This window comes from Rutidosis leptorrhynchoides, chromosome 9 (assembly GCF_046630445.1).
Source record: "Rutidosis leptorrhynchoides isolate AG116_Rl617_1_P2 chromosome 9, CSIRO_AGI_Rlap_v1, whole genome shotgun sequence".
NCBI classification, from domain to species: domain Eukaryota; kingdom Viridiplantae; phylum Streptophyta; class Magnoliopsida; order Asterales; family Asteraceae; genus Rutidosis; species Rutidosis leptorrhynchoides.
Window position 1 is genome coordinate 367485396 of NC_092341.1, and position 13906 is coordinate 367499301.

Sequence of the window (13906 nt, forward strand, 5' to 3'; positions counted from 1 at the left end):
TGGATACATGTTTAGTCTTGGATCGGGAGTAATATCATGGTGCAGCAAGAGACAACCAACAGTATCCTTGTCAAGCACTGAAGCAGAATATCGATCGGCAGCATCAGCAACACAAGAAATTATGTGGTTGAAGCAACTAATGGAAGATCTTCATCAATCAACATATTATCAAGTAAAGCTTTTCTGCGATAACCTATCAGCTATTCGTCTAGCAGAAAATCCAGTCTTTCATGCGAGAACAAAACATATAGAAGTGCATTATCACTATGTTCGCGAGAAGGTCCTTGAAGGAGAGATCAAGATGATGCCAACAAAGACAGATGAACAGGTTGCAGATATATTCACCAAGAGCCTAAGTAAACCGAAGTTTACAAAATTCAGAGAAGCACTTGGAATGGTCTGCAAGACATCGTTGGAAGAAAATTTGCATTGAGGGGGAGTGTTAAAATACAATGCAAATTTAGAATAATATGGAATTAGTATATGTATATGGGTAAAATATCTAGATATTAATATGTATATGAAAAATATCTAGATATTAAAATGTAAAGAAAAATCTAGATATTTATGTGTGTAAGAAATATCTAGATATTTATATGTATAAAAATATCTAGATATTTATATATATCCATGGAAATATCTAGTTTCTAGAAACTTCCATGGAGTAGTATAAATAAGGGTGAGGATTTCATTTGTAGAGTGTGAAGTAAGTTGTGTGAAAGTTGTGAGAGTGAAATAAGAAGTGAGTTGTGAAGAAGAGAAGAAGAGTGTGAGTTAGCGAAAGTAGAGAAGAGAAAGCTTGTAAGTAATATTGTAATTGTAATTTAATATAAGTGTTTTTTTTTTTGTTAAGTTTCCCGATCAAGCCTTAGTTTGTGTTTAAGTTCTTAGTGCACTTTTGTTGTTCTTATTATATGGTCGGCTCTGCCGCCTAAGTAATACATGGTCGGTTATACCGCCTAAAGATATATGGTCGACACTGTCGCCTAAGTACATTGTGCACTAAGGATTTATACAATTAAAGGCTAATCAACGTCAAAGTGTTGGTGTAGTGAGTCTAGTATAGTCTAGATCCTCTATAGTGGGTGTGTTGGGCTCGTCGAAGCTTTCAACAGTGATATCCAAATTACAGTTAAAATTATTACATTAGTTACACTTAAAATCCACTCAGACTAACAGCAAGCGGAGTAGCAAGTCATGCTAAATAACTGAAGTCTCAAGAAAAAAGTGTGCTTAATTCAATTACAAATTCTTCTTGTTTTTCTGTCTTTTTAGGTCGACATGTTTCTTTTACCAAAGATAATGCATATACTTTTACTTGTTGTAATTAAACGAATATTCGAATATAATTGAAAAATGATCTAATTTTCTTCCAAAAGCTTAATACTAATACTTCTATGCTAGATGATTATAATAACATCAAGTATTCACCCATATCGCCTTTCGCTTAGTGCGGGGGCAGCGGGAGAGGGGGGTTTTTACCGGTCATGCTCTCGGATTCAGTGGCGGAACTTGAACTCGGGTACAGACGGGGCGGTGTAAAAATTTAATAAATTTTTCATTGTCAGCAGGGGCAAACACTAAAAAAAACCTTATTTTTTTGCAATTTTTTTTTTTTAGTGTAAAATTTTTTGTTCCGTAAAATCCAGGTGGGGCGGATACCCCCTTTGGGTTCCACTAAGTACCGCCCCTGCTCGGATTGGTCCGAGTTTCCTTCAGGGCAGTAGTTGAGAACGGGTTATGCAACTACAAGAGATGAACGCGTGAGTGGTTTAGTCCCTCTATGTCATCCCAAACTGATGGGAAAAAAAGAAAAAAAAAAAAAAAAAAAAAAAAAAAAACATGATTAAAATAACATGTATATTGTAATCCAAAAGTATCATATGCAAACCATCTATTTATTGATAGTTACATAGAATAGATTATTAATATTAATTGATCGTTACATAGAATAGATTATTATATAGCTACCATGACTAAATATAATAGAAAGCTCGTGATGATATTATTATTTTTTTTCTTAAAAAAAAAAAAGAAAAAGAAAATTGTAGTAGCAAAGCGGCACGTGAATGTCAGGTGATACAGGGGCCACAACATTTTAATTAGCTTAATCCTTAAGATTCACGCCATACCATTCCGCTCATGTGCCGTTGACTTCAAAATGTATGTTACTTTTTTACTTTTCAGACTTAAATATAACAATTTTTAATTAAATATACCACTACCTTTTCTTTCTAAAATGTGTCGCAAAAAAATTAAATTGGTCACAAACCTAAGATTTAAATGAAAATGATTACATTATCCTCGGATAAATGAACAAAAAAATACAAATTAATAAAACATGCACTCGTGTTGCCAATTTGCAATTTGGCCTCTTAGTCATTAACACATCATGCAACTAACTATTCATTCAGAGTACGGGTTACTTACTCTCACAGATTACCCGAATAGAGAAAAACCTTCTACATTTTTTACCTTTGTTTTATACCGTAATAAACAAGGTCATAAATCTAAAAACGAGTTGCAAAAACATTAAACTACGACGAGCTTCTCTCAAAGAAAGGACCGAAACTTGTAACAAATGAATTGAATACTTGTTTACGGCTAATACAATTACGATACTTAGAAGCTTGGCCAACTTCAAAAAGTTTATAAACCGAAACGTTCAACTAGTTGGGATTCTCAACACGATTACAATATATATACAACGTCTTCAATGATACGAAAATGAAAGTCGGTATATTACTTCGTCTTCAATGATACGAAACGACGGACCCTACAAGTTCACTGGTGCACCTCCCTGATTAATAGCATGTACAAGAGTAACAACTTAGTGAACACAGATAATGTTGGATTATAAAATGATTATTAGCGCTAATCGCTAATCGCTAATACCTTGAAAAGAAGATCAGAAGCAATATGTTCCCATGGCAGAGATATGGACATAAGGCAACACTTGAGTGGGACCATCCCTCCATCTGAGTTTCGTGTGTTAGAAGCAGCTGCGTATGCATTTTTTGCTGCCACGTGTGCAACAGATGCAGCTTTTCGAACCATTGCCCCGATCTTGAATCCACCTTCTGATATATGTAAGGGTGAGTGGGGCCCCGATTCATCTAGGCTCTGGTCTGAAATACCAGTATCATTGTCCATATTAGAGGTTATAAAATTGGGGGGGTTAAGATAAATATACAAGATACAGCCCAAATTGACCCATTCAAAAATAAATGGGTCAAAATATCCAACCTGTATCTATGATTCTATGTCCAGTTTTATGATATGATGCCATTTACCCATTTACTCGTGTATTATAACCATTTATCAAGTGACAAGTGTATTATCTTGTCTAAATATACACAAGACGGAGACCACAAGACGGAGACCAGTCGATCGGGACTTTGAAACAATTATTCCGTCGAGTCGGACGTTGACTAACGTTGACTTTTAGTAATGTGTGCGTGCGTGTGTGTGTGTATATATATATATATATAGAGAGAGATATTTAATCAAGAGGGAAGCACTTTTTTGGGGGGAAGTGAGGGGATGCAAATTTTTTTCGTTTTTTTCGAAAAAAATTTTCAGGCATCAAGATCACATGAAAATATGAACATTTAAAAAAGACACTTTGTGATGAATGTTATTAATTTTGGCGAGAAAACGCTCGAAGAGAAAAATGAAAACATGCATCATGTGTAATATTATGCTTCTGAGTTTTTTTTAGGGTTTAAAAATTAGGGTTTAGAAATTAGGGGGTTAAAAATTAGCGTTTAGCTATTAGGGTTTAGAAATTAGGGTTTAGATTGAATTTTTAACACGAACGGTTTAGACTTTAGAGTTTAGGGACTAAACCCAAAACACTAAACCCTAAACCCTAAATCGGGCTAAATTTTGAAAAAAAACTTCATATAAGATGAAAGAAAACAACGTTCCAAAAATATTATTAGGAATAACATTACTCATGATGAATGTTATCAATTATTTCTTCGATCGTTTTCCCGCCTAAATAATAACATTCATCACAAAGTGTCTTTTTTAAATGTTCATATTTTCACCTAAACTTGATGTCTAAAAAAAAAAAAAAATTCGAAAAAACTAAAAAAATTTACTTCCCCCAAAAAAGTGTTTCCCTCTTGATTATGACCCGATATATATATATATATATATATATATATATATATATATATATATAGGGGCAGGATCAATGGGGAAGTAACCAATTGGGGGGAAGCAAAAATTTTTTTTTATTTTTTCGGTTTTTTTGGAAAAAAAATTTCCCGGCATCAAGATCACACGAAAATATGAACATTTAGAAGAGACACTTCGTGATGAATGTTATTATTTAGGCGGGAAAACGATCGACAAAAATAACATTCAAGATAATATTGTTCGTGAAGAATATGAACGTTTTTTTTCTTCCATGTTTTGTGAAGTAAAATTTAGCCCGATTTAGAGTTTAGGGTTTAGGGTTTGGTGTTTTGGGTTTATTCCATAAACCCAAAACACCAAACCCTGAACCGTTAGTATTAAAAACTCAATCTAAATCCTAAATCTAAACCCTAAACCCTAAATTTCTAAACCCTAATATCTAAACCCTAATATCTAAACCCCAATAGCTAAAACCTCAACATACGCTCGAAAAACACGATAATTGTTATATATTACTTCTTCGAGCGTTTTCCCGCCAAAATAAAAACATTTATCACAAAGTGTCTCTATTAAATGTTCATATTTTCATCCCATCTATAATGTTCGTGAACAAAGTTTTTTCAAAAAAAAAAGTTTTTGCTTCCCCCCGATTGGTTACTTCCCTCTTGATCCTACCACTATATATATATATATGTAGTGGTAGGATCAAGAGGGAAGTAACCAATCGGGGGGGAAGCAAATTTTTTTTTTTTTTCCGTTTTTTTTGAATTTTTTTTTTCCGGCATCAAGATCACACGAAAATATGAACATTTAGAAGAGACACTTCGTGATGAATGTTATTATTTAGGCGGGAAAGGATCGACAAAAATAACATTCAAGATAATATTGTTCGTGAAGAATATGAACGTTTTTTTTCTTCATGTTTTGTGAAGTAAAATTTAGCCCGATTTAGAGTTTAGGGTTTAGGGTTTGGTGTTTTGGGTTTATGAACCCTAAACTCTAAACCGTTCGTGTTAAAAACTCAATCTAAATCCTAAATCTAAACCCTAAATCTAAACCCTAAACCCTAAATTTCTAAACCCTAATATCTAAACCCTAATATCTAAACCCCAATAGCTAAAACCTCAAAATACGCTCGAAAAACACGATAATTGTTATATATTACTTCTTCGAGCGTTTTCCCTCCAAAATAAAAACATTTATCACAAAGTGTCTCTACTAAATGTTCATATTTTCATCTCATCTATAATGTTCGTGAACAAAGTTTTTTCAAAAAACGAAAAGAAAAAAAAAGTTTTTGCTTCCCCCCGAATGGTTACTTCCCTCTTGATCCTACCACTATATATATATATATATATATATATATATATATATATATATATATTATATTACACATAAATATATCAAACGTAAATATTTCAAAACATATGTATAGGACATAATATAATATCTTAGTATTAAAAAATATTGAATTTTGACCCAACTTTGACCAACCTTTACGTTGACTGACTCAAACAGGCTCAGACTTGCTTTGACCTGATCGTTGAACGATTAACTAGACGTTTTTTGGTCGAAACGGGAAGGGCTAGTCACCAAACCGACTAGTCGACTGATACAGCTGTCGTTTAAAACACTGGTCCTAGTAGCAGATTAACTTATACGGATTGAAAGATATTTACTTTATATCATGAAATTTGGTAAATAAACATATAAACGATATATACCCGCAACGCCAGAAACTGCAACTTCAACTTCCCCACGACCTCCAGGACCTTTCATGTAAATTCTGTCTTGTTTTCCAGGAGAATGACCGAATGGCAATATGCTTCCAAATCCAGACTTCCCGGCTATACGTATTTAAAAAAAATCAAGAAAATAAAATTACGTACTTTATATATACTTATGCTTTAAATATGAAAATTTTAGAAACGTTGTAATTTGTGACTGAAGAAAGTTTATATAACAAATGGACCATTTTGATATTTTAAAAAATAACAATAATATGAACAGATAAACATTATGCAGCATAACAATTCACCCTGAATTTAATGAATATTTACCATCATACGCTTCACGAACCATTTGGTAGCTGACAAATCCTGAGAATAGAGTAAGCTGCCATCACAAATTACAACGATAGATTTAGTTATTTGTTTTCAGAAATACAAGTAAATAACTGTCAGGCGCAAATAAAAGATAGTATTTTTGATATTTTAACAAGCAGTTATGAGTGTACCTTAGTTTTATTATTTTGTTTATCATCAACATTATGTTTTGGAGCAGTATTTTCAGTAGAACTACTGTTATCATGTGGTGGATTTTCACCCGGAAATGCGGCCCCACCAACTGCATTTAGAAGGACACAATAACAATGGTCTGTATCTGTCAAAACCTGAAAAATTGAAGGACTTGAATAGCATATTCTTATAAATGAGTAAATGACTATATGAAATTGTTAGCCAATTTCTTGCTATAAAACAAATTTTATAAATTGACATCTTTACGCTGTCCTAATAAACTTACCACAGCATCGAAGGTAGAATCAAAGTCATCAACTGCAAAACATATATCTGGATATGCAGGTTTTGTCTCCACTTCCTGGATACACAAACAACACCATTTCTTCAATATTCAAAGCACATAGCAGATTAAAAGGATAACACAACGAACAACATTCAAGGTATAATAATTTTTTTTTACCTTTCTCGAGTCCAAATGAAAATTAACACGGGTTGGAGATGCATATACAGTTTTCACAATCTGATAACACATTAATAAAAATGTATAAGAACACCTTTTATATAGAAAGTTAGTCATGAATTGAAATAATTTTTGACCAGATATAACTTAAAAGTTCGAATACAAAGGATCTTTATGAAGCAGTTGATAGCTCAATGCAAAAGACCAACAATTAGTCAACCTTTAAAATAGGCGTTAATCATCTGCAAGGTTTTTTTTTTTTTTTTTTTTTTTTTTGAGAATATAATAATCAAAATAGAAGCTACCTTGTATATAGGAGATAGTGGGGTTCCTTGATTATTCTGATGATTCTGAAGAGACTGATGACTGAAATAAATGATATTCTTTAGAAACAATAAAAAGGGGTAATATTGCAAAAGAGTCTGAATGAAAGTTTACATATTTCATAACAAACAAACTGTTTGTTTTGGTTTTGCAGTGTTTTATACTAACTGTTAGTGGGTCAGATATAATGTAAGTCAACCAACTTGGGAGATCAGTTAATTCGTTGTTTGCAACTTTTGTGTATTTTCTTTTCGTTTAACATTCTACAAATCTAGAATCACAATAGTGCAAGTCTGCATCATGATAAATATTGAATGGTAACTAAATCGACTATGGTATTAAGATTGTTAATCTTGGTTATCATTTTGTTATATACTGAGAAGAATCACAGATGTTTCTTTCTTAAATTGGATATGCAGATACATCTATGATAGGTCTATAATCAAATATACATAATTTACTGGTGTCAAATAACTGAATAAGCCAATTAAACAGTTAACAATGCATTTATTCGTTTTAACTATGCTACAGTACTACCACACTAACTGGTTGTATTTACACTTCAAAATTTAGGATGGAAAATAGTAAAGAAGATGATAATTTACCTGCAAATTGCAACTGTAACACTATATGAAGTATGGGCGATCAAATTCAAGTACAACGACCGCCTCCAATCAACAATCACCGAACTCTCTCCAACTAACTCATCCAACTGCAAAACAGAAACATAGAGTTTAACACAACACACACACACACACACACACACACACCATTTTCAATTTACTAACAATTAAACCTAAACCACAACCAATTATCACTTTATTTACCTTAGCAGCCCACCTGCGTACGAAATAAGGCGAGTTTCCTTCAAGATTATCATTAAATCCATACCCATGAGTACTCTAAAACCAAAAGAGCCACAGCCATCATCATCATCATATTTAATAAACAATTCACAATTGCATTTCATTACACATAGTTAACTAAGTAAAAAAAGGTACCATTTTTCTGACAAAGAATAAAAGATCATCATCTTGCTGTTCCTTCAAATCCCTTCCACCAATGAAATATAAATTCAAAACATCATGCCAAAACTTTTGATCCATTTCAACATCAGAAGCATCTTGTTCATCTACCACTGTTTTTCCTATTAAATTTGAATGTTTTTTCACCATACTCAACAACTCATACCTACATATATATTATATATTCCCCAAACAATGTCAGTAATTAATGACATCAACTTTAACTCTGACCTAATTTTAGCATAAAATTAGTATATACTACACAATAGTTGGAAAAGTATGAATTTTTACAGTAATTAATAAACAAGATTCATGAAATTGAAAAACCAAATTGAAGGAAATGATTGATTACCGAGAAGGTGATTCCCCTGCATCACCAAGCATCTTTCTTTTTTTGGGGTTTTGTAGATTAAAACTGAGTAATTAGAAGATGAATTGATGAATACGAGGTTATATTGAAACAAAGAAATGGATGACGTAAGCAGCCTAGCGATGTGTGTGTATCAGTAGTAAATATTCAATTCTTAAAACAGTCACAGATCTCCTTGAACACGGTTGTTATTTTGTTAATTTAGAGCTTCGTGGGTCTGTAGAAACAGTCATAATCCGTGTTAATGACGTGGGGGTCGGGTCGGGTCGGGTCGGGTATAAGGTATTTGGTTTCTGAATAGTACTCCGTAATTACTCAGCAATAATAAGGGAAATTCCCCAAAATACACTTTTTTAAAAAGTTTTATTCCAAAATACATTTTTAGAAAAAAAATTGTCTATTTACACCATTAAGTCGACCACACATTGGGTCGACTACCTCTATACCCGGTCGACCACACCAAATTTAAATGTGGTCGACCACCGTTTATAACTGGCAAGGTCGACTTCTGTTGGCTATCGGTCGACCACTATATTCGACCCCAAAAAATACGGGCGACCTTAATGATGGTCGAGTATACAAAAAGACACTGAAATAGCGAGTTGGGATAACAAAATTCAAATTTCAACTCTAACATTGCAGATTCAAACCTGATTCATCAACCCTCATTCATTGCAGATTCAATCAAGAGATCACTTCAATAGTTTGTAGATAAACCCTAATTCCATCGTCAGTGTATCTATTTCGTCCCTAGATTCAATCAAGAGTTCCCTTCAAAGATGTCAGATATTGAGGTAAAACCTATTTCGTTGTTGTATGTATATGTTAGTTTATCTGTATGTGTATATATGTGTATATATGTATATCTATGTATGGGTCCCTGTATTTATATATATGTGTGTATGGATGTATTTGTATGTGTGTATACGTCAGTATATGATAGGTATCTGTAATTGTATATGTATATGTATATGTATATGTATATGTATATGTATATGTATATGTATATGTATATGTATATGTATATGTATATGTATATGTATATGTATATGTATATGTATATGTATATGTAACTATAGATATACAATTCTCCCATTGTTTTTGCTAAAGTGTATATATCTGTATATGGTTATGGGGATGCCTTAGGTCAGAAGATCACTTGCATACTCGACCATTCAAAGGGTCGACTTCCAAAAACATACACTATAGTCGACCCCATTTTGGGTCGCCTATAGTTGAATAAAACTTTAGTCGACCAAAAATAAGGTCGACTATAGTGTATTTGCTTTTCAATTGTATGTACCTGTATGTATGTGTATGTATATTAACATTTATGTATAATGACATTATCATTGTCTGATTACAGGTTTGGTTCGAGGCCAAGGTCACCATTCGAAGCAAGATGTCTCTTATAAGGGAGATTAAGAACAAACTCACTCCGGCTCAGACAAAGATTTTCAGAGAGGCGTGTTTCGGTCGTTGGTTAGATATAAAGTGTGATGACAATGATCCGGGATACATACATTGCTTATTAATGAATCAGACTGACCGTCCGAAAAAGTTTGTAATCAACGGACGCGAAATATGTGAGGAGCCATAAGAGCTATGGTTTCGAGTTACCCGAGACCATGTCATTAGGTGTGGTAGACGTGAGTTTTGCTTGGTTACCGGGATGCGGTTTGGTCCAGTTACATCTTTTATAGATTGGATAGGTCAAGAGAGGTCGGATTTTGACCACTCGGTTTCATCTCGTATTTTTATTAAATGACATAGTGGTCAACGTCATCTTTCGGAGTTTCACGACGCCTTTTTTAAAGATGAGTTGAAAGGAACTGACAAGGATAAGGTCATAGTCGCCATTGCGTTGATAATTAACTTATGCTTCCTTGGGAAGCAGTTGCGGGATAGCGTAAACGATGACATGCTTCTTTTATTAGAGGACTTTGAGTTGATGAACAAGTATCCGTGGGGTTCTTTCTTATGGACCAAACTTTACAATAGTTTGCATCACGTGTTAGTACCTTATAAAGAGAGGGTAGCAGATAAAACCCGGAAGGGGGTAATGACATACCATTTGAGCGGCTTCACTTGGGCGTTTAAGGTAGTAATCCGTACTTATGAATTTTAAGCAATTAACATGTTTCATATTTAACCAAATTTGATTTTTGTTTGTAGATGTGGATATGGGAGGCATACAAACACCGAATAGAAGCATATGCTTTCAAGCCGGAAAGTGAAGGCATACCTCGTGGAATCCACTGGAAACGGAAGAAGAAAGTCATGGGCTGGAATGAGTACGTTGAGTTGATGCAACTCCCGGTGAGTATAATTATACCAAAATATGGGCCAAAATATTTATGTATGTGTTATGTTTATATGTATGTGTATATCTATATGTATATGTAACTGTATATGTATGTGTATATGTAACTGTATATGTATATGTATATGTATATGTATATGTATCTGTATTTGTATATGTAACTGTATATGTATCTGTATATGTATATGTAACTGTAACTGTATATGTATATGTACATGTATATGTAACTGTATATGTACGTGTATATGTATATGTGTATGACAGGATGATATCCCGGACGAAGAACGACCTCTCAATCGTTTGAGGCCCACCAAGACAGAGGTTAAGTGTGAGTGGTGGGTTGCTAGTGCAAACTATTTCAAGAACCCCGATGCTAAAGTACCGGTGAAGAAAGTTGATGATCCGAAGAAATTTGATGATGAGACGAAGAAGGAGTTGACGGATATGATTAAGAATTTGACAAAGAGATTAGATGACCAGGAAAACAAACATGCCAAGGAGATTAAGGAGATGAGTGATCGGGTTGAGGCTGGCATCCGTGTTACACGTGAGACACTAAAGATAGTGCAGAGTTTATATGTTTCTAGAGGCTACCACAAGACAATGATTTTAAAACTCCATTCTATGATACAAAACCTACAACAGCATATCCGTCAACAAGAGCAGGTAATTTCTTATTATATAATTCATTTAAGCAAGTTGGTAAGTTATATAAACTGTCCAGTGTGCAGATTTGTAGTCGACCCTTCATTGGATCGACTATCACCACGTTTACATTGTAGTCGACCATTATCTAGGTCGACTATAATACATTTATACTATAGTCGACCCATGTCAAGGTCGACTATATGGATGACTTTCTGATGACTTACTGCTGTGTGTTTCTGTGACAGGATGATGGTGGTTTCATTGGTGGATATGTGTCAGATGTTGAAGTTCAGACAACCAAGAAAGATATGTATGATAATGTGAAGGTTGCTTCACCGGTTTATGTGAGGAGAAGCAAAAGGGACCGTCGGGTTGCACGGGCAAGGATGTCTCCCTTCGTTACACCGTCACAAATGATCAAAAAGGGTGCTAAAAGAAAGCCTGACATGCCAGAGAAAGAAATCCCGATAAAACAACAGAAGACGGGGAGACTGAGTGCCCCGGTAGTGCCTGATAATGTTATTCTAGAAATCATTGACGATTTGATTCATAAGTCTGGACTTATCTATCCCGGCCCGTCCACATTATATCATGATGAAAGGAATCTGGACGGCCCTAAGACACCGGAAGAGATGATGACTCCACATTACGAGTGCTTATCGGTATTTGTTCGGGGCCTATCCGACGGATTTATATTCATCACTGACGAGTTTTGGGAGCGGATCTGCAACAAATTTGAAGGCGGTTACTTAGATAACTTTGTAAGTGTTTTATAAACTTATTATTAAAGTGGTCGACATTTAACTCCGCTAACTTGAGATTGACTAAGTGATTGTTAATTTCAGAATATTAATGGTTGGGGATCTATGTTGTTGTGGTGGAGCTACCGTTTAGATCAAATGGATTTTCAGCCACTAAAGGACCGCCAAAGATGTACGATCATGCCGGTCGACATGATTAACTGGATGGGGATTTTTAAAACGGGTGTAACACTTGACCCGAATTACACCAATCCCAATATTACTTGCTATGCAGACGGATCGAGACTCCCTTTCCCACATTGGTTGAAGTGTCAGAAGGTTACAATATCAAATACATATACATATACAGTTTAAATATACATTGACATATACATTCAGATTAGAGTTATCTGTATAACTTTCTAACGTTAATTGTAGGTCATATTCCCAACATGTTTGGAAGATGCGGATCACTGGGTGCTTATTGTGCTTGATCTTAAGGACTTCACCGTCGTCATTTACGATAGTTTTGTCAAGCACAAGTCAATTGACCACCGCGCTTATTATGTTTCCGAGTTGGGTAAGTGTCTGCCAGAGTTTTTGAGGGCAATTAACTACACTCCTCCACCACACGTCTCGATGCCATCTACATTTACGTATATCGACTCACCTCAGCAGTCAGGATATTACGGTGACTGTGGTGTATGGGTTTGCATAAACATGGAGCGTGTGTTTTGCCAGCTAACCTACCCATTCGAGAAAGATACTGCGAAGGTTGCATTAGAATACAGACATAGGATGGGGAAGACATTCTTTAGATCTCGAATCGAAGTACGTAAAAGGTAGATCTAATGTTTGTGTTGGTATTGTATTTTGAACAGGCTCCACTGTAAAAGGTAGCTCTAATGTTTGTGTTGGCATATTAGGTCATCAGGTTGAACATGCTCCACTGTAATCTTTTGACAGTCACTGATGTCGAACGAGGTGTATATAAAATAGTTATTATTTTACTAGAAAAACTATTAAATACGATACAATTTTACACAAGATATTTATTTATTTATAGAATGGATATACTTAAACCTTGCTACAACACTTATAGGCAGTGTACCTAATCGTACAGTAGTGTAGTTTTTAGTAAGTCCGGTTCGTTCCACAGGGAGATCTTTGAACAAAGCTCAACGCTATATTAGTTTACTTTTATAAAAATACAAATATATATATAAGTAATATTATTATTATAAAGGGGGGTTTTTACCGTTTAATGACCGGTTTGTCGATTTTAAAACTTTAGTCGCAGTTAAAACCTAATGTAAAATATAAAATAAATACAAGACTTAAATTAAAGCGTAAAGTAAATAACGATAATGAAATTGCGAATAATAAAATTGCGATAATTAAAAAGTACGATAATTAAAAGTGCGATTAAATAACAATAAATAAAAGTGCGATAATTAGAAGTGCAATTAAATATAAAATAAAGGAAATTAAATATGAAATAAAAGAATTATGCTTATTTAAACTTCCGTAATCATGATGTTTGACGTGTTGATTTTAGTTTTATGCCCATGGGTTAATTGTCCTTTGTCCTGGGTTATTTAATATGTCCGTCTGGTTTTTGTCCATAACA

General features: G+C 34.1%; 2 protein-coding genes across 3 annotated transcripts; one reads left to right on the forward strand and one right to left on the reverse strand.

Moving 5' to 3' along the window:
* Positions 1 to 2497: 2497 nt before the first annotated feature.
* Positions 2498 to 8762, reverse strand: LOC139866778 (uncharacterized). 2 transcript variants are annotated; one of them, XM_071855068.1, is made up of 12 exons: positions 8548 to 8762; positions 8172 to 8361; positions 7998 to 8072; positions 7776 to 7882; positions 7152 to 7212; positions 6847 to 6906; positions 6670 to 6744; positions 6383 to 6538; positions 6207 to 6261; positions 5871 to 5993; positions 2896 to 3080; positions 2498 to 2800 (listed from the first exon to the last, which is right to left on the reverse strand). In XM_071855068.1, the coding sequence occupies exons 1-12, from the start codon at positions 8577 to 8579 to the stop codon at positions 2777 to 2779; spliced, it is 1143 nt and encodes a 380-aa protein (XP_071711169.1). In that variant the 5' UTR covers positions 8580 to 8762; the 3' UTR covers positions 2498 to 2776. The 2 variants fall into 2 exon arrangements, with proteins under 2 accessions (XP_071711169.1, XP_071711168.1); XM_071855067.1 differs by having other exon boundaries at positions 2501 to 2800; positions 2896 to 3128.
* LOC139869290 (uncharacterized) lies at positions 8664 to 13231 on the forward strand. The gene is made up of 10 exons (XM_071857603.1): positions 8664 to 8691; positions 8735 to 8847; positions 9932 to 10047; positions 10339 to 10666; positions 10741 to 10884; positions 11153 to 11554; positions 11782 to 12297; positions 12382 to 12615; positions 12715 to 13003; positions 13158 to 13231. The coding sequence occupies exons 1-10, from the start codon at positions 8664 to 8666 to the stop codon at positions 13229 to 13231; spliced, it is 2244 nt and encodes a 747-aa protein (XP_071713704.1).
* The last annotated feature ends 675 nt before the right edge of the window (positions 13232 to 13906 follow it).

What these genes read in the sequence shown, in the direction of transcription:
- LOC139866778 (XM_071855067.1), bottom strand. Translation starts at nt 8,579, where the DNA reads ATGCTTGGTGATGCAGGGGAATCACCTTCTCG. An exon ending in AACAAAATAATAAAACTAAG is followed by an intron (nt 6,262 to 6,382) that starts GTACACTCATAA and finishes TTGTGATGGCAG; the next exon opens with CTTACTCTATTCTCAGGATT. An exon ending in GGTTCGTGAAGCGTATGATG is followed by an intron (nt 5,994 to 6,206) that starts GTAAATATTCAT and finishes AAATACGTATAG; the next exon opens with CCGGGAAGTCTGGATTTGGA.
- LOC139869290 (XM_071857603.1), top strand. Translation starts at nt 8,664, where the DNA reads ATGGATGACGTAAGCAGCCTAGCGATGT. An exon ending in CGTAAGCAGCCTAGCGATGT is followed by an intron (nt 8,692 to 8,734) that starts GTGTGTATCAGT and finishes AAACAGTCACAG; the next exon opens with ATCTCCTTGAACACGGTTGT. An exon ending in CGGGTCGGGTCGGGTATAAG is followed by an intron (nt 8,848 to 9,931) that starts GTATTTGGTTTC and finishes GTCTGATTACAG; the next exon opens with GTTTGGTTCGAGGCCAAGGT.